The sequence below is a fragment of the Aedes aegypti genome, chromosome 3 (genome assembly GCF_002204515.2).
Source record: "Aedes aegypti strain LVP_AGWG chromosome 3, AaegL5.0 Primary Assembly, whole genome shotgun sequence".
NCBI lineage: Eukaryota > Metazoa > Arthropoda > Insecta > Diptera > Culicidae > Aedes > Aedes aegypti.
The window spans coordinates 396,345,744-396,364,393 of NC_035109.1; the positions used below are offsets into that span (position 1 = coordinate 396,345,744).

Genomic DNA, 18,650 nt, shown 5'->3' on the forward strand with positions numbered 1-18,650 from the left:
TGTTAAATAAGAAAAAGAAGAGGTCTATTCAACTCTCTTAAGTACGTATTCAACTAATCACAAATTCCGGTTGTTGCTAGAATGTGGCCAGAGCAACTCAATCTTGTCCAACAGACCATGCTAAGTTTGAAATCTCTAATTGGATAAGAAGGATTCAAACCTTATTGAATCGTATGTGACTTGGCACCTATCATCGTAGGTGCTCAACATCAACATAATGTCGAAAATTCAAAACTGAGGCTATTTAAAAACATTTAAATTGCTTCAAAATAAATATTTAGTTCATATTCTAAACATTTTGAAAATTGAGAAAAAATTATGTTTGTGTAGAATAGATTGTTGACGAAACCGGAGCGTGACAAAATCGGAACGTGATAAAAACGGAACATACCTGTACAATTGTTTCTTCCAAAATACATCCCGATTTTCCCCTTCAACCATTATAAACACCAGAAGTTTTTTGTTGAAAATGATCTTAATAACTTTCTATAAATTTTGCTTACCATAAAAAAAATCTTTTAAATTTTCTCTGAATATATTCGAAGAGATGCAACTAACGACTAATCAAAAAGTTAACTCAGACAAACCTCTCAAACCTCTGAGAACACCTGCAAGATCCAAATTCCATCCAGAATAAATCAGAATTATTTGAAATGTTTTCGATATATCTTCGATGAAGATTGAATTTTACACATTTTTTGGTATTGAGGAGTAACTGCTTTCCGCAGAAAAATCGATCATTTGACACAAGAATAACTTATGAAAACAAATTTTAATTCGAAAGTGAGTAGTTTGGGCTATAATAGAAAAATATAGACAACTTTTTGAGAATTTTTTTTTTCTAACGTCAACATTCGGAAGATTTTTAAAACTTTGGTTTTTATTGTAAAAAAGACGTTCTGATGATAAAATCAAAATCTTAGAATTCTGATCCATAAAGATTATCATGATCACTTTTCTGATGATAGTATTCAATATGAACCAGAATGATTTCAAAATTCTATTTTGACGATGAAAGTATATTTATTTTAATAAAAAAACAATATTTTAAAAATCAACAAAAAGTTGTTCTTGGAAAAACTTTTTTTATAAATAAAAAGTCTCCATCATGAACTTTGTCCCTAATATCTGTTTGCTATCAAGATTCTATGATGAAAATAAAAAAATATTATAGACTAAGTTTTAGAGCAATTTAAAATTCAAAAATAAATTTCCATTTCTTTATAATAAAAGTAAAAATTCAGCGTGTGTGCGTTTTTTTATAGCCCAAAACACTCACTACAATTTCATAGAACAGTTTTGACTAAAATCAATAGTTTCGGAGCTGAAATTTTCAAATAAATTGCATGCTAAAACTCAGAGGCCACAGTAGAAGTTACTCTTGTGTTGAAATGATTGATTTGTCTATGGAAATCATTTATTCTGCCACACCAAAAACAAGTGTAAAAAATTTTATAAAGATTCCAGCAAAAATATTTCCATGGATAATTTTGCGATTCAACCAGAGATTGTTCAAAGTATTTTATGTAGAAACAAGCCGGAGTTATTTGAACGATTTCTTTAAAAAAAAAACTTCAAAAATCCATGTACAGATTTCCAAATTCTACCAAGCTATTATTAGGCCTTAACCCCTCAACCGGCAGCTTCATTTTTCACCGCATTAAAATTATTCAAACCTTGATAACTTTTTTGTTATCGATGTTTTGAACCATTTTTTCATAAGTTCTCAAAAAAAAATCTAGTTTGAGAATCTATGTCGATATCAGTCATTGGTGGTTTGGTGCCAAAGATATTCAAATGTTCCTTGAGGGACCGACATTTTCCATATAAAATATCTTTGGTGGCCATATTGTTTTACGTCAATTTATCAAAAAAATAATATGTGGAGATATCTGAAAAATACGATATGAAGTTTTTTGAAGTTTTTAAGACCTTTATTTGGCCAGCCTGGTACCAGACACATGGATGCTCATTACTCAAAGACGGTTGCACCAAATTGCTTCATTTTTTCACAACATACTCTCATTAATGTATTGTTCCGAAGAGTGAATATCCGAATACGATAGAAATGTTGTAGCCTGAGATATTACCGTGGACTATAGCTACGCGTCGGTTCCCCAAGGAATTTCGGAATATCTCAGGATCCAGTTTACCGATGAACAATATTGACACAGATTCAGAAACTAGAGTTTTTTGAGGAATTGTGAAATAATGGTGCAAAAAAATCGTGAAACAAAAAATTTATCGAGGTTTGAATATTTTTATTGTGGTAAAATATGAAGCTGCCGGTAGAGGGGTTAATACAATATTGGAAATTTAAAAGCAAACAAATCTCGATTTCCATACAATATGGTCATGTTTGGAGGCCTGTAGCTCTGTGCGTAATGATTCGAATGACATGAAATAACGTGAAACACTAAACTGCACAATTTTTGTTAACATATTGTAGTGGTAGTATATTTTTTCGTAGTGTTCTGGTACAAAAACTCCAAAAAATGTCAGTGTTTCACATTATTTGGTCATAATTCGTGAACCATTCATATTTCAACATGACTGTCTTTCACAAAAATTTGCTCTTAACCTTAACGTTACCGAGCTCCGACATGGTAGTTTCAAAAAGCTGACTTTACAAAGGGACTCATTCATTGTAGTAAATGAACAATGCTGAATTCGGAACCATACCGGAGATATTCCGGAAATAATCGCCCATTGTCCTCTATAAAAAACGTGAACGATAGGTATTTTTACGATGAACAACATTGTCGAAGACCGCGAAGCAATCTGATGCTTGTGAAAAAAGTTATTAAGCATAGGCTATTTAGAAATTTTGACCAATTTTGTTATTATTGTAATTATTGTTATTCTTTACATATTAATAAACGTCGCCTTTCTAATAGGTTTTCATTGAATAACTTTTACCGCAAGTGTCGGATTGTTTCGCGGTCTTCGGTAATATTCTTCATGGTTAAAATAGCTATCGAGGTATGTGTTCAGAATTTTTATACAGGTCAATGGGCGACCTAAGGTGATTTTGCTTTGCAAAAGTAAGTTTTCTCATAGTAAATCCCACGCAAACTTTGAACGGCTGGTGTTAAAATATAGTTTCACCGATCGAGCTGAAATTTTGCTCAGTTGCTATGAGACCCAAATCCAAAAAGTGGACTGGAATATAAATTTTGTCCCACGCTACTGGTTACGCGTGTAGATCTGAAGGGTTGTACTCTAAAAAGTTCTTGTGTAACTTTGAACGGTCGTTGAAGTCAGAACTCCCCCTCCCCCTGATGAAAACCCTGGCAACGCCCATGGTCTAAGACGGCATGGATTGAATCATTCCTATCCTAAGAAGATTCATATCTACCCATATAGAAAATGAGACAAGCGGAATCGTCAATATCGTCGCCTGTAGAAATCCACATTGGTTTTTTGAAGTTCAAAAGTATATCGAAGCGATGACACAGTTACAAATAGAACCACAAAGATGCGGTAGGTGAAGTGCGAACAACAAATTGAAAGTGAACTAGTGAATTAAGTTAAACTATACTCTCGTGAAACACAAACGGAAAATAAAGTTAGCTACACAGAAGATGAAAGCAATCATCTACTGTTTGTTCGTCGCTTAAAAGTAGCTCCTCAAGTGTGTGCATCCAACAACAACAACAACAACAACCTGCTCGGAAACGTTTCTGCCGTGCAACTCTTGAAACTCGTAAATTGCTGCAGCACTTCCTGGCGTTATCCTGTTTTCTCATCGCTCATCATTGCGTCCTGTTTCTCCGTTTGCTTTCAACACTTGTGCTCAAGCAGCCGAACGTAGAAAAAGCGGTATTAAAGAGTGCTCGTAGCGGTCCAACCCATTAAAACCACAAACTCGAAACAGCCATGAAGTCGGCCATCCTGTACCCTTATGGGCCACTTCGGGCTAATGGATGCTGTCGAATGCTACACGCGAAACATTTAGCACTGACGAGTGCCATTTACACTCTGGTAAGTACATATGGATAGGTGTATGTGGCAGTTGTGCATTCTGCCATCAAATCACGTGCTTTTGTTTGAGATCCTCTCATCAACAAATCCATTCGTACTCGGTAGAACCATGAAAACGAATGGGTGGCGGCATCGTTACGTAGGATTTCATTTCGCTTCAATGCTACAAATAATCAGATCGTAAAAATGATTTATTTTATATTGCGTGGATATGGCCAATGAAGGGTGGAAGCTTTTTCATGTGTAATTTCCTAATGCTGTAATGGTGTACAGGTCTAAATTTGGTCAGAGTTGGATTTGAACTTTTTTGTCTACAATAATGTGTACAAATGCTTGAATGTTGAAAGCAAATATTTTACAAAATAAAAACAGCAGGAAATGGGAACAAAAAAAAATAACGGTATATTGATTTATTTTTACGAAAAGGTGTTTTCAATCTATAACATGCAATAAAGTTCTTCGCAATTCAAAAAAACATAAATTTTCAGTTCATTTCCATACACATATATCGAAATACAGCAAACTCTCCCCAATTTAGTATCTCTATTCCGAGTTAGAGAACCATATTTAAGGTTGGTTTTCATGAGTACCTAGGTCCGAGATGATTCCTTGGATCGCAGTTTCGCTGGTTTTGTGTTCTATAACTCTATACCTCCCTAACTCGATGGTTCCTTCAATATCGAGTTATGGAGAGTTAACTGTAAATAATAAATTTGTTTGCCGGCATATCAGTCTGTTTTGCCTAACGTAAGAGGGAGCATGGAGAAGAAGGCAATGAATACTAGATTGTTAGGTACCGTAAGGGGTCATCCAAAACTGACGTCCATTATAAGGGGGAGAGGGGGGTCTATGGAACTATGACAGTGCATGTATGGACCGATGCATGAGTTCACCATTCGGTATTGGAAAAAGCGTGACAGAGGGGGGTCTAGAAAACGATGGACGTAATATTTGAATCTTCCCTTAGGAAACGGTGAAAGAAATTTGATTAGATGTTTAAAAGAACATGAAACAATATAACTTGAAACATGTGTTTTGCTAACATACTCTATGAGAACGGCTTGGCTTGTTTTGCGAATAAAACTACTAAACAAATTAAATATATTTGTCAAAACAAATTTCATATTTTGCATTTTCTACACGTATTAGGATGTTTTTCAACACATCAATATGTCCTGAAATGATCTGCACTGAATTATGCTGTGTCATAATATTAATTTTACGCAACTGAAATCAGTTGCGTTATTAATACTACGCAAAGCTTTTTCATTACGCATCTATTTAAAGTTGCGTAATGAATCATTACACAACCATTTTCAGAGATTGCGAAATAAAGGTGAATGCATGTCCTGACGTCGTTTATTTCATACCAATCTAACACATTTGGTGTTAACCGGTGGGTTCATATACCTTTAGAGGAGCTATCCCATTCCTGCTGCCAACTTCTGAGCGTTGCCTCTTTACACGCGTCGTGGACTCTTTCGTTACCTCTTTGGTTGAAGCATTGAACATCTTCCTTGATGATGAGCTCAATGGGCGTCATCCCGGCTATGATTGCAGATACCTTTCGGTATGCACTTGCTACTCTTAAGCACATGATCCTGTACGTGCTTTCCAACCGCTTTAGGTTTCTGCTCTTTCTAAGCGCTTTTGACCAGATTGGTACTCCATACCTTAGTATGGATAGCACCATGCATGCCAGGAACTTGCATTTGCTGGCAATTACAGCAGAGCCGTTAGATATCATCTTCGAAAGCGCCGCTATAGCCATAGATGCCTTTTTACAGGCATACTCAACGTGGCTAGCGAAGCTGAGCTTGTCATCGATCATTACCCCAAGATGCCTAAGTAATCGCATGGACACCATGGTGCAATCACCTACTGAGATAAGCGCTCGTTGCTCGGACTTGCGGTTGTTGACCACCACCACCTCAGTCTTGTGACAGGCCAGTCCAAGTTTCATAGACTTTATCCATTCCTGAACTATGGAGATAGAGTGCGTTGCTGCCAACTCTACTTCCTCCATCGATTCGCCATAGATCACTAGGGTGGTATCGTCGACAAAGCCAACAATCTTAACACCCGTCGGAAGAGGCAGCCTCAGTGCGTCATTGTACTTCGCATTCCATAACATCGGACCCAGGATTGAACCTTGAGGTACTCCCGCGATGATTCGAACGCTTCCTCTGTGTCATAGAGTAGAAACCTACTATCAAAATAGCACCTGTTATGAGTTGCGTAATGAATTATAACACAATAATTTCTCAGAAATTATAGAATAATGGTGAATGCATTCCGATATAATTTCTCAAGTGGTCTTCTACGAAATTGCAAAAAATGTTGTACGTAACTCGTTGCAGAATTAGATTTTTACAGAAATCGTCGTAATTATCCTACTCGGCAAGCCTCGTAGGATGAATTTACGACTCGTACTGTTAAAATCATCATTCTGTAACTTGTTCCGTAAACTACTATTAGAAACCTACACAACTGTACCGGTAACTTGAATTGTACAACCGCCGGTACATTGCATGTACTTTCGCTTCCCAGCTTGCGTTGTTGAACGTATTCTTCACATCCAGAGTGACAACCGTGCTGTAACGGACGCCGCTCCTTTTATGCTCGATTGCCATCTCAGCTGTTTGAACGGCCGTCTGGTTGGCGTCCAGGGTTTATTTACCTTTCCTGAATCCAAAATGGTTGTTGGACAGACCGTCCGCACCTTCCGTGTACGGTACTAGCCAGTCGAGGATCAACCTCTCCAATAACTTGCCCGTCGTATCTAGTAGACAGATAGGTCTATACGCCGACGGGTCACCTGGTGGTTTCCCCGCCTTTGGTAGTAGCACCAATTTCTGTCGCATCCATACATCCGGGAAGATTCCTTGATCAATGCAGCGTTGCATCGTGGTTCTAAACATGTTAGGGCAACATTTGGGATTTGCCAGCTTCTCGTTTTTCACTCTCACCACTTCTTCTCCTTCATCTGCCGCATACGACGCTGAGGGCCATAGAGGTCCCCAAGCAAACTGCCACGAACACCAACGCAGAATCAATCTTACACAAGTCGATTTCCTCAGAATGAAAACGTATCGATTTTTGTTTGACGTTATTGAGCTTTCGGTCAACGGCAGGCCAACAAGGAAGTGATTGTATTGCTGCAATTCTGTTTATATTTTGATTCTCACAGCAAACAAAAGCAATGTTGTGACAGTTCTCACAGCAAACAAAGAAAATTTTGTCAACATTGCACTACTACGCAGGCAACTGGATTGGTCTATGGGCTAATGGGATGGTGCGGGAAGAGTACATCGATTACACAGGGCAACAAAAATAACATTTTTGCGTGTCTCAAGAATCAAATTATGTGTCTCGAGTAGATTTGGGTATGCTGAATCTGATGCCGTTCTCAGAAATGTTCAAGTCACAAATTTTAGCTACAGGTCGCCAAAGTTGTTTGCAATTGATTCGCACCACCAGTACACCAGCGGCCTGTTCTTTCTAGGAAGGGCCTTTCGCGGCATGGAAGCATCACAAGCTCGTGATATCACAGCAAATATCTCTTTATCGTTTAGGATAAAGTGACCAGATATGTTCGGCTTCAATGCGGGAAAAAAATGGTAAAATTTTGAAAATTAGAGTTAGCAATATTACAAATTACACATTTACTTATAATTATTTGTTTAAATAAGTCAATTCTCCATAATTCGATATTGGAGGTACCTTTGAGTTAGTGAGATATCAAGTTACAGAACACGAAACAAGTGCGAATGCGATCCAAGGGGCCATTGAGGTATCCAACTTTTACCATGGTTTTTAAACCCAATACATAAAGAGATACGAAATATCGAGTAACGGAGAGTTGACTCTGATAACGAATAAAATTTTCAATGGAATTTATTAGATTTCTTAATCTATTTCTTTCTATAGAGTTTTACATTTAACAGTCATTTTACTGCTGTGTACTTTTTTCTAAAATTTTCAAAAACGTTTTCGTATATTCAAATGGGATTTCCATAACCTGTTTTGAAAGAGCTTTCAGTATTAAACAGCTAATAAATAACAAAATAAATTTAGATCTGAATCACGTGATATTTTCGAACCTGAAGTTTGCAATCAGAATATTGTAAGCTTTTCAAACCTATTTCAGAGATATTGAAGCAAAATTTTATGGTGTTTCGAACTGAATCCTTGTAGATTTCTGGATCAAATATAAACCATAATCTAAATCTATAAAGATTCTGAGTTACATACGTTGCGTTAGTTTGCTCAACAAAATTCTAAAATAACAGGCTAGATTGTGGACAAAATCTCAACAGTAATTGAAAAAACATTTTGAAAACAAACTAACAGCAGTTGCATTTCGTAACGCGACACCATCGCTGAAATGCACTTTTTCAAACATCACTCTATAATCGCCTATATCTGCTCTGCTATAATTTTTACAATACGGGTTTGTTCTAGGCAATCCTTCTATGTATTGATAGAAGGCCCAGATAGCCGTAGCGATAAACGCGCAGCTATTCAGCAAGACCAAGCTGAGGGTCGTGGGTTCGAATCCCACCGGTCGAGGATCTTTTCGGGTTGGAAATTTTCTCGACTTCCCTGGGCATAGAGTATTTTCGTAACTGCCACACGATATACGCATGCAAAAATGGTGATTGGCACAGTAAGCTCTCAGTTAATAACTGTGGAAGTGCTCATAAGAACACTAAGCTGAGAAGCCGGCTCTGTCCCAGTGGGGTCGTAATGCCAGAAAGAAGAAGAAGAAGTGTGACTTCAAACTGGAAGTAAATATTGAATAATTGTAGAATCTCATTTGTAGCGCCGCGTAACGCTTATCTTCCAACAGGGTTCTGCAAATGGTGTCGCGTTACGCAAAAAGCATTTTTTATTATTATTGACAAAATCGGTAATCGGTTTCGGAATAAATTTATATCTAGTATTGTTATTTACTTAATACATTTGACATTCTGCCTCACAGTGGAGTTATTTGATCCGACACTGGTTAAAATTAATGTAATGTTTCTGTGAAACCTTTGAGGATGTAGTGCTTAGTAAAAGCGTACGTGGCGCTTGGGGTCACCATATAAATTTGACTGAATAGATGCAACAATGTTTAGATGTTTCTGTGATTTTTAAAGAATGTTTCCGGTACAGTGCCTTCGGATGGCGGCACATGGTAGAATGATTGAATTTAATTGTAAAATAAAACTATGTAAACCTTTCGACAAGCAGACGTTTATGGTTGTCGGAACTAGCCGAAATTCAACAACACAGAATTGATGGATCTGTAGAGCTGCTGTACAGTGGGATAGTTTCACTTTTTATTTGGCATAATTTTTTTAACCGTTCCTATGAACTTTTTGAAGATGATGAAACTATCCGATGTACATTCGATTTTTATAATCTGCTGGTTCAGACATAGCGTGTGCATGTGTTTGGGATTTACTAATGGTGATCTGAAGGATACAGAATTTTGCGGTACAGGGGTGTAATTGAACCTGATATTGGGCCAATAATATTTCAACGTATCTATGTAGTATTTTGAGGATCATGTTTAAGCAAAATTGTTAAGGACGTTTATGGTCTCAAAATAATGATCTGAATATCATGGAATTCTGCCGCACAGAAAAGTTATTAGATCAGATTATTAGGTGAAACTGTGAATACATTTTAACTCATAAAATTCAATTCCTTAATTATTCAGCTGATTGTTTTAGCTTTCATTGAAATGAAATAGTTGTACCAGATTTAGGCGTTGGCGCCATTCTTATGAAACCTTCCGCGTTTTGTGAGAGGTAAATATGTTTCTTTTTGGCACAAAGCTAATTAAATAGCTCTGTTTTTTGGTCTGGTTTTAAGAAGCGACTCAAATCTTATCAGAAAGGTTGCCACTCAGTGAAAAGATAGCCTCACACATGTTGGGGACTACTTGGCTTCAGTGGTAAACAACCTGGATCACTGGGAAATCCGCAATATCCATAAAAATTATCAATTTATAAAATCACCCTATCGGGACTGCCCATGTATCACTACAACTCCCTTTGGAAGATCCGCAAAATTGGTTGTAAAAATCATCCTAGACCACTGTGCGTTTTTTTAAACACTTAAAAAATCATAATTGTGGAACATATAAAAATTGTAATACACGTATAATTTGTATTGAAATTAAAGACCACATTGATCACCGAAGTTTATTGCAACATTAATGCGCTTATGGGGATTGTATGGATGAGTTGTAGAGCTGCATTTGATAACAATGATCGCAGACAATAGAATTTCTGTATGTTCGAGAACTCGCCTGTCGAATGTACCAGCGTTAAAAACAAATCGTGGGAGTTCAACGAATTGGGCAATCGCACCTGCCGACAGAAGGGTCGAATTTCGGCAGGCGTAGTGTTGGAGAAGCTTTGGTTCAGTTCTGCCTTATTGTGCGCTCCTGTTGGCGCCCTTGACGCCATAAAAGGTAGACTCGAGAACAGTACGCTCTTGCAGATGATTTTCGATAGCCGACTCGTACAAGGTTTCCAGCTCACTTTGAACGATGTTGTAGTCAACCCACAACTTGGAAAGATATTCTAACTAGACAGGGACTTCGTTGACCTAGGTTTCTTCATCATATCCATCGACGAATGGCTTGATGAGATTGATGGAAATGATGATGCTCTTCTGACGAAGCTTGAGGGTTTTGATTCGGCGCTCCGTAGGTTTGGTAGAGTTGTGACGTAGAAGTGAATATGTAAGTTTGGGACCAGCGTGGCCTACACAAAACGATAGCTTAAGCGATAGCAATTGCAATTACCTTATCAAGACATTTGTGGTATTAAATTTGTATTAAGGCCTGTTCATTTAAGAAAGTGGACACGTGTTTTTTTACAGTAAACTGTTTATTTTCGAACAAATTCATGAGTTTACCTAAAATACATGAAAATCAACGTAATTTCGACCAAATTCACATAAATTTGAACATTTATTGAGCATTGCTGGAGAATGCTCTTACTTTTCTCATTATACCTCCCATAAGGTTCTGCACAACTTTTTTCGGAACTTTTCGTTGTGCTGCTGTTTTTTGTGACCACATTTTCTTGAAAAAATCGATGGAGCTTACTTCTCTTCCATCCTTCTTAAGATGTCGTTTGGTTATTGCCCAATATGTTTCAATGGGGCGTAGTTCTGAGCAATTTGATGGATTCGATCATTTTTCTACAAATTCGACTTTTTCCTTCTTGAGCATCTCCAAAGTAGCTGAAGCATAGTGAGCCGATGCTAAGTCTGGCAAAAACAATGGAGGCATGGTATGCTTTCAGTAGATGGGCAGAAGCAATTTTTTAATGCATTCAGTTCTATAATTTTCGCTGTTGATTGAACCCGTCGTGAAATATGTAGTATTTTCATACTGCAGGAGCAAATTGCTTGCCATAACAAATCATTTTTCCCAAATTTTTCTGTTGGGATGTATCGTACGTCGTCAGGAATATCTGTTTTGGCCAAAGCGTTGAAAAAATTCAATTTGGACACTTCGCGATTTTAGCCAAATCTCGGAACGACAGTTTTTCTGTACACCATTTGTGCAGAAAAAAATTGCAAGTCGCCATGTCAATTCGACCCATCGCTTGGAATTTATAATTTTTTATGTCAACTTTTGTCTGCTGTCAAAATAAACACTTGGGTACACACTGAAACAAAATTTTATTTGTTTTTATGGAATTTTCACACCAAAATGTTAATATTTAGGTGTCCACTTACTTAAATGAACAGTCCTTATATTTAGTCCGGATACTCAGGTGTCCGGAGACGTACTTCCTCAACGGAATGGCGTGGTTAATCCAGGATACTTGAGGACGAAGATGGCGATTGAACGATTGAAGCTCAGGGATTCACCAGCGATGTTAAAGATGCCGGATATAGAATCACTAGTTTGCGTTGTTGGGCTAGCGGAAGGTCGACGCTATCTGGCTCAAAGGACCATTTGTTAGATCAAAGGAGAGCATCGGTTCTACCGTTTTGGAAATCAGACACTAACGTTCACAGAGGAGACTTGCACTGGTCTCTACACCTACACCGGACACTAACAGTTGGGCTTCGCAGAGTAGTGAGAATGTTCTTATTACACACGCGATTTACTTCACTGTATTTAAACTGTATGTAATTTGGTTCTCACTTAATATTATATGATTCAACTTTAAAAATTTAATTCTCAACACTCCAATTGAAACAAAAACTTCGATGGTCCACTTCTATGACGCCACACGGTGTTGTAGCAGAAACAGGGCTTCACCTTGTGTAAGTCCAACTTTTATACCCAATATGAAGCGGAAAAAGGTGCGCTTTCATTGGTAGATCTCTCTCTCTCTCTCACGCTTTTGGGCGTTTATCTCATCGACGAGCAGGGGTTGATTCATCGACTCCTTTTTGCTATTCGAAAACGGATGGCGCTGTAGTTCTCCTTTCGTGACTTTCACGAACACTCTCCTTGGCCGATAGAAAAAAAGGCCACGCATACGTTTAAATTTCTAACAAGTTGCCTTCAAAAATAATTGCGTTCTGAATGACTTATTGAAAATTTCTTCAACTACTCCAATCAATTAGAATTTTGCTCAAGATCTCGTCAGACTGAATTTGACGATTCTATTCACAGCCTTCAATATATCTTGAGTGTAATCTGCCAACAATATTCAAAGAGATCTGCCAAGTTATCTTAAAATATGTTTTATGCAGAAATTCATCAGAGAATATCCAAAAAGAAGCTAGCTCCTTTTATTTCTCAGCAATTCCTCCTCAGATTTTTCAAGATGTTTTTATTTCTTCAAAGATTTCATAAATAATCCCCTCAAATATATTCTTCAAGAAAGTCAACCTTAGACCAAAAAAGTGTCCAACACTTAGAAACTTATTCAAAAACTATTACAAAGATTTTTTACAGAAATTTTACTAAGTTTCTTCTGGATTTTGTTATTTTTCTATCATTCTGGGCAATTTGACCGGAAATTGCAAGGATTATCAAAAAATTGTGCAGGAATTATTTTTTGAATTTTCAAATAGTTGATCAGGAATTTTACTAGGAACATCTCCACATATTGCATTGCCTTAGTCAGGGATTTCCCGAGAAATTGATAATGGGATTCTTCAAAGTAATTTATTTTAAATAGTTTGGATACAATCATAGAAATCTCTCCAGAAATACCTTTTGAGCTTGAAAGACTTTGGAGTGCTCCTCCCGCAATCGAAATTTGTGTAGGAATTTCTGCTGTATATATTTTTGAGCATTCTTAAAAAAACGATTCCTGTAGAAAGTTCTCTAGGCATTTTTTTTGTATTTTCACTGATATTACTTTAATCCTACCTGCAGTTCTCTTGAAAATTCTACGAGTCGGAAAAATAATTTAAAACTTGATTCGACCAAGAAACACAGATACCTCAGCTTATTAATTTATTAAATTCAATTAAAAAAATGAATAAATTCTTTGTACGAGTTTCATCAAGAACTCTAGAAAAAATCCTCAGGAAAGTTCTAGGTGCTTTTTATGGAATTCTAGGAAAAATTTTGGAAGAGCCGCAGCAAAATTTCCAAGAAAAGTTTGAGAAAATATCGTGATTTTTTCAAAGTGATCCAAAGAAAAATGTTAGAATACGTTTGAAAGAGTTCCTTGGAAAATCATGAATTGATTCTTAGAATACATTGAATAAATCCTTGAATAAATTTTTAGAGGAATCTCGAGTGTAATTCCTGAATGAATTGGAGAGAAATTATTTGCAGTCATTAGACGTAATGTCAATTGATAAAAAAAATAGGTGGAATTCAGAAAAAGTGGCTTACGGAGGGATCTCTTAATAAATGCCATACCACCATTTATTAAGAGCTTACGAACTTATAGGGTGTCCCAGAAAGTATGGCATGCCTTTACCATACTGCCATTCCGAGACTAATGCAGATAAAAATCTGATTTTCACACATTTATTTTTACTTATCAAGAATAGATTTAGAATTTCAAGCGGTTTTTTTCGCTATCTGTTTGTTGATGGTGTTACATTTCTGGAAGCTCTTCTTATCAGTTTTGCACAAATCGCGTTATTTCTGAGCGATTTCGTTGTACGAAATTTGTGCTGGGTCATAAAACACGAACATAATAATATGTAAAAATATATTTATCATTATCGATACGATAAATGATCAGACTATCGTATATTTTATTAGAAATTATAAACTGAATTACCGTAAACCGGGGTAACATTGATAATTTTTTTTAAATATATCTTAAATATTTCGATTAAAAATGCAATTGCACATTCTATATTTTTGAAACAAGTACTGCCAACCATAGCTCGTGACTACATACTGCATTTTATTTTTTTGAATATTTATGCATGTTCAATAACATGTTTAAAGTGATTTTTTGATTATGCTGATATGGGGTAACATTGATCACCTATGTAAATAACATTCAGCAATATTGAAAAGTCGTTACTTACTTCAATCATGGCCCCCGAAGTCGAATATGAAGGCCAAACGCTTACAAGTCATTTACTTTTTGAGTTGTTTTAAAATTAAAAACACCTCGAACCACGAAATACGCCTAAAGGTAGGCAATTTCCAAAGGGAATTCTATGTTCTTAACAGTAATTCGTTAATGTTGCCTAATTGAGCAAACTTACGAATGTTTTGACAACGGAATCGTTTTCGGCGATACAATTTTTAGTAAGAACCGCATTTTCCTTGCTCATATCGTTTGAAGAACTTATGTGAGACATGTGTATGAATCTTCGGTAGTGTCATCCTTACCCATTGAAATCATTGTTTCGAAAAGTTTACAAATTTACGCATAAGGTAAATGCAATTTTCGCGAACATATTCACTTTCATCAGCTCATGCATATACGAAAGAGAAGCGCCATTCATGATTTGGAAATGTTCCGTCAATAAATGATGATACAAACTTTTTACGAGATGAGTCATTCCGATCAATGTTACCCCGATGATCAATGATACCCCGGATTACGGTATATGAAATTTGAATGGAAACTATCCGATTTCAGCTGTGGTCGCTCACCGCATCGATGGATTTTGAAAAAATCATTCATTACTAGTTAAGTTTTAACAAAACACAAGAGTAGGGTCTGTGCTGGCCAGATAAGAATTGACTTTCTAAAATCAAAAATTTCATTGTAAAAGTTCATTTATTCAAACAAAATTTTCACAGGCAGGATTGAATATGCCCTAAAGAAAAATACAGAAATATAAAAATATTTATTTGTTTGAAAAAAATATTGTGATTCTAGTTATCGAAGTCGTGCTCATACTTACTGGGGCACCCTCTATAGCTTACATTTTTAAAACAATCAATTCGATAAATGACCTTGCGTAGTTTATGGAAAAACTTCTTGAAAGCTACAAATAACCTTGAGGAAAAATCAAAACCAAATCTCGGAAAACTCTCTACATAAATCCGTAGACAACTACTGGGGGAATTTCTGTCTGGTTCCTTGGAGGATAGCAAGATGCCTGGAGAAATAAAGGAGTCATTCTTATAAGAATTGCATATGACATCTATTTTTCTGAATTCTTAGGCGAACTTTATGAAATCCTCATATCCCGTGGCATCACTGTCGTTCAGTGTGATTTTTATCAATCGAATCTTTAATCATTTTCCATACTATAATTTTTAAAGCTTTAATAGCCCCATTACTCAGACAACAAATTGAACCAAGACGCGTTACGAACTCCACTTTGTTAACTGTGAAACGAAAATAATGTGCATGGCCTACACTGTTGGGTATTTCGGGATCTTGGGGTAGAGTAGGCTATCGCGATTACATTTAGTACTCTTTATTCAAAGAACAGTTAATTAAACGGACTTTAAAACGAATTTAAAACTTTCTCGAGGAAATAGCGGTTTATCTCATTGAATGTCTTGTAATATACTGAACGGCAGTGTTGCCAGACTACTTTAAAGCAAAAGTAAGTTATATAAAAAGATTGCATACATAACATTTCTTCCCTCCTTTCGAAATGAATCGTCTACGGCGAATACTTGCATGGAGGACGACGAACTCTTGTAGAACGACGTAAGATGAATGGGGAACAATCTCGCTGAATAGCATCGTTCATCGGGCTTGCAGAAGGAGTGTGAAACTCTGGAGAACCTTGGTCAGCAGGAGCATTTCTAGCATTGCTTGAAGTTGTCGGAGCACTGGAAAGCGTGCCACCATTGCCATAGAAATGAATGCGCCTCGATGCGTCCAGTTCAGTAGGAGCTTCACTGATAGTTGCTTCAGTCACTTGAGAACCTTGCTTGCCAATTCTGGATCTAATTTGGTCGATGTGACGCTTGAACCGTTTCCCAGCATACTCGACTTCATAGTGGAGATCTCCCAGTCGAACAGCGATCACACCAGGAATCCATTTATCCATACGACAATTGCCGGAAAGAAAATATACTTGCTGACCCGGATCAAGTTCACGGAATGATGGCCTGAAATTTGCCCCTTGCTTCGCAGTGATCTTTCGATGGATGTCCTCAGGCTTCAGCAGATCTAGACGGGTTCTGATATTCCGCCCAATGAACAATTTGGATGGTGATTCACCTGTGGTTGCATGAGGAGCACGGCGGTATAGCTGGAGAAAAATGTTCAGGTCGGAATGCAGAGTCGAGGCAGTTGTTCCCATAGCCTTCATAGCGTCCTTTGTTGTCTGCACATATCGTTCGGCCTGTCCATTTGTTGCTGGGTGGTATGGAGCAGACAGCTTGTGAAACTTCACTCCACTTTTCTGCAGGAAGTTTTTAAATTCCACAGCGGTAAACTGCGGCCCATTGTCCGAAACAACTGTGACGGGTACGCCATGTCGGGAAAACAACTCATCCAAAATGCCGATCGTCGCTGCAGTCGTTGACGTATTCGTGACCTTCACTTCCAACCACTTACTGTATGCATCGACTATGATGAGCAACATAGAGCCTGCTACTGGACCGGCATAATCAATGTGTACTCTTTCCCAGGGGCATTTGGGATATTGCCAGTGATGGTCACTAAATTTCGGTGGAGCATGAGCTTGGCGAGCACAATCGGAACAGGCTTTCACAGTCTTCTCGATATCTGCATCGATTCCCGGCCAGTATACAAATGAACGAGCAATTCCTTTCATTTTCACCATACCGATGTGCGACACATGGAGATCATTCAGCACAGACTGACGAAGAATAGCAGGAACCACTACACGATGCTCGAACAACAGACAGCTCGCACTGAGAGTGTATTTTGCTTCTGGTGCTTTGTATCCGAATCGTGCCAATTCGGAGCCGTTTTCTAATAGTTGAACGATCTTACCAAGGCTAGGATCTTTCCGCGTCTCGCGAGCGATGTGTTCAGCACGAATTGGTAGTTGCGCTAGCTGGTTTAACGTAAACAGTTCGAATTCATCTTCTGCGTTCTTTCTTCCCTGGTTAACTGAAAGTGTATTCACATCAGAACTCGTTGGAAAGCGAGTGATTCGAGAGCAGTAATCTGCATTAACGTTTTCTTTTGTGGACTTGTACAGAACATCAAAATTGAAGTGTGCCAGATAATCAGCATAATTTGCCATTCTGCTGATACACAGAGTTGGTAGCGATTTTGTAGGATGCAAAATTTGGGTTAAAGGCTTATGGTCAGTGATAAGCGTGAATTTTCGAGCGTAAAGATAGTTGAAAAACTTCTTGACTGCCCAAACTATGGCAAGAGCCTCTTTGTCGATCTGCGGGTAACGTTGCTCAGTAGCAGACATTGAGCAGCTGGCATACGCTATAGGACGCTCCCGACCATTCGCTAGACGATGAGAGAGTACAGCTCCCAACCCAAATTTGCTCGCATCTGTGGCTAACACCAACGGAAGATTCGGATCGTATGGCATGAGAACTTGCGGGGAAATGAGCGCAGATTTTATATCTTCGTAGGCGGCAATCCTATCGGGCTTCCATTCGAACGATTCGTCGTGGAACATGTCACGTAGACAACGAGAGCGTGAAGAGAGATTTGGAATGAAAGCGTTGTAGTAGGTGGCTTTACCCAAAAACAGCTGGAGTTCATCTGTGTTCGATGGACGTGGTGCGTCTCGTACAGCTTCAATATGGTGGTCCGACTTGTGCAAACCGTGCGCGTCGATCTTGTGTCCCAGACATTCGAGAGCCGGGGTACCAAAAACACATTTTGAACGGTTCAGTCGTAAGCCGTGTTCTTTGAGTTTGTCGAAAACAGCTCTGAGAGCGATCAACAGGTTTTCGAAACTATCCGCAAAAACAATAATATCGTCATAGAAATTAATTACACTGGGCAAACCTTGAAGCACTGTTTCCATTCGACGTTGCCATATCGCAGGAATATTGGCCGCACCATACACAGCCCTGGTTGGACGAACCAACCCATGTGTTGGTGTATTGAGCGTGAGAACGTGTCGGAATTCTTCGTCGATTGGGAGGTGGGTGTATGCATCCGTCACGTCCAAGTGGCAGAACAGACTGGCTCCTCGCATTTGGTTGAAGATGGATTCGATCTTTGGGATTGGGTGTTCATCGATAATCATCCGGGGATTTACCGTGGGCTTGTAATTTCCGGTGATGCGTAGTTTTCCATTTTTCTTGACCACAATATGGGTGGGTGATGCCCATTCAGAGTAGTCGACTCGCTCATACA

At 38.0% G+C, this 18,650-nt stretch overlaps 1 protein-coding gene across 3 annotated transcripts in view; it reads left to right on the forward strand.

Moving 5' to 3' along the window:
- LOC110679619 overlaps window positions 1-18,650 on the forward strand; it is a 94,131-nt gene that overhangs the window by 57,607 nt on the left and 17,874 nt on the right. For all 3 annotated transcript variants that reach the window (XM_021854919.1, XM_021854920.1, XM_021854921.1), the window contains exon 3: window positions 3,367-3,984. In XM_021854919.1, the coding sequence (XP_021710611.1) occupies window positions 3,880-3,984 (105 nt within the window). In that variant the 5' untranslated portion in view covers window positions 3,367-3,879. The remainder of the gene's footprint in view (window positions 1-3,366; window positions 3,985-18,650) is intronic.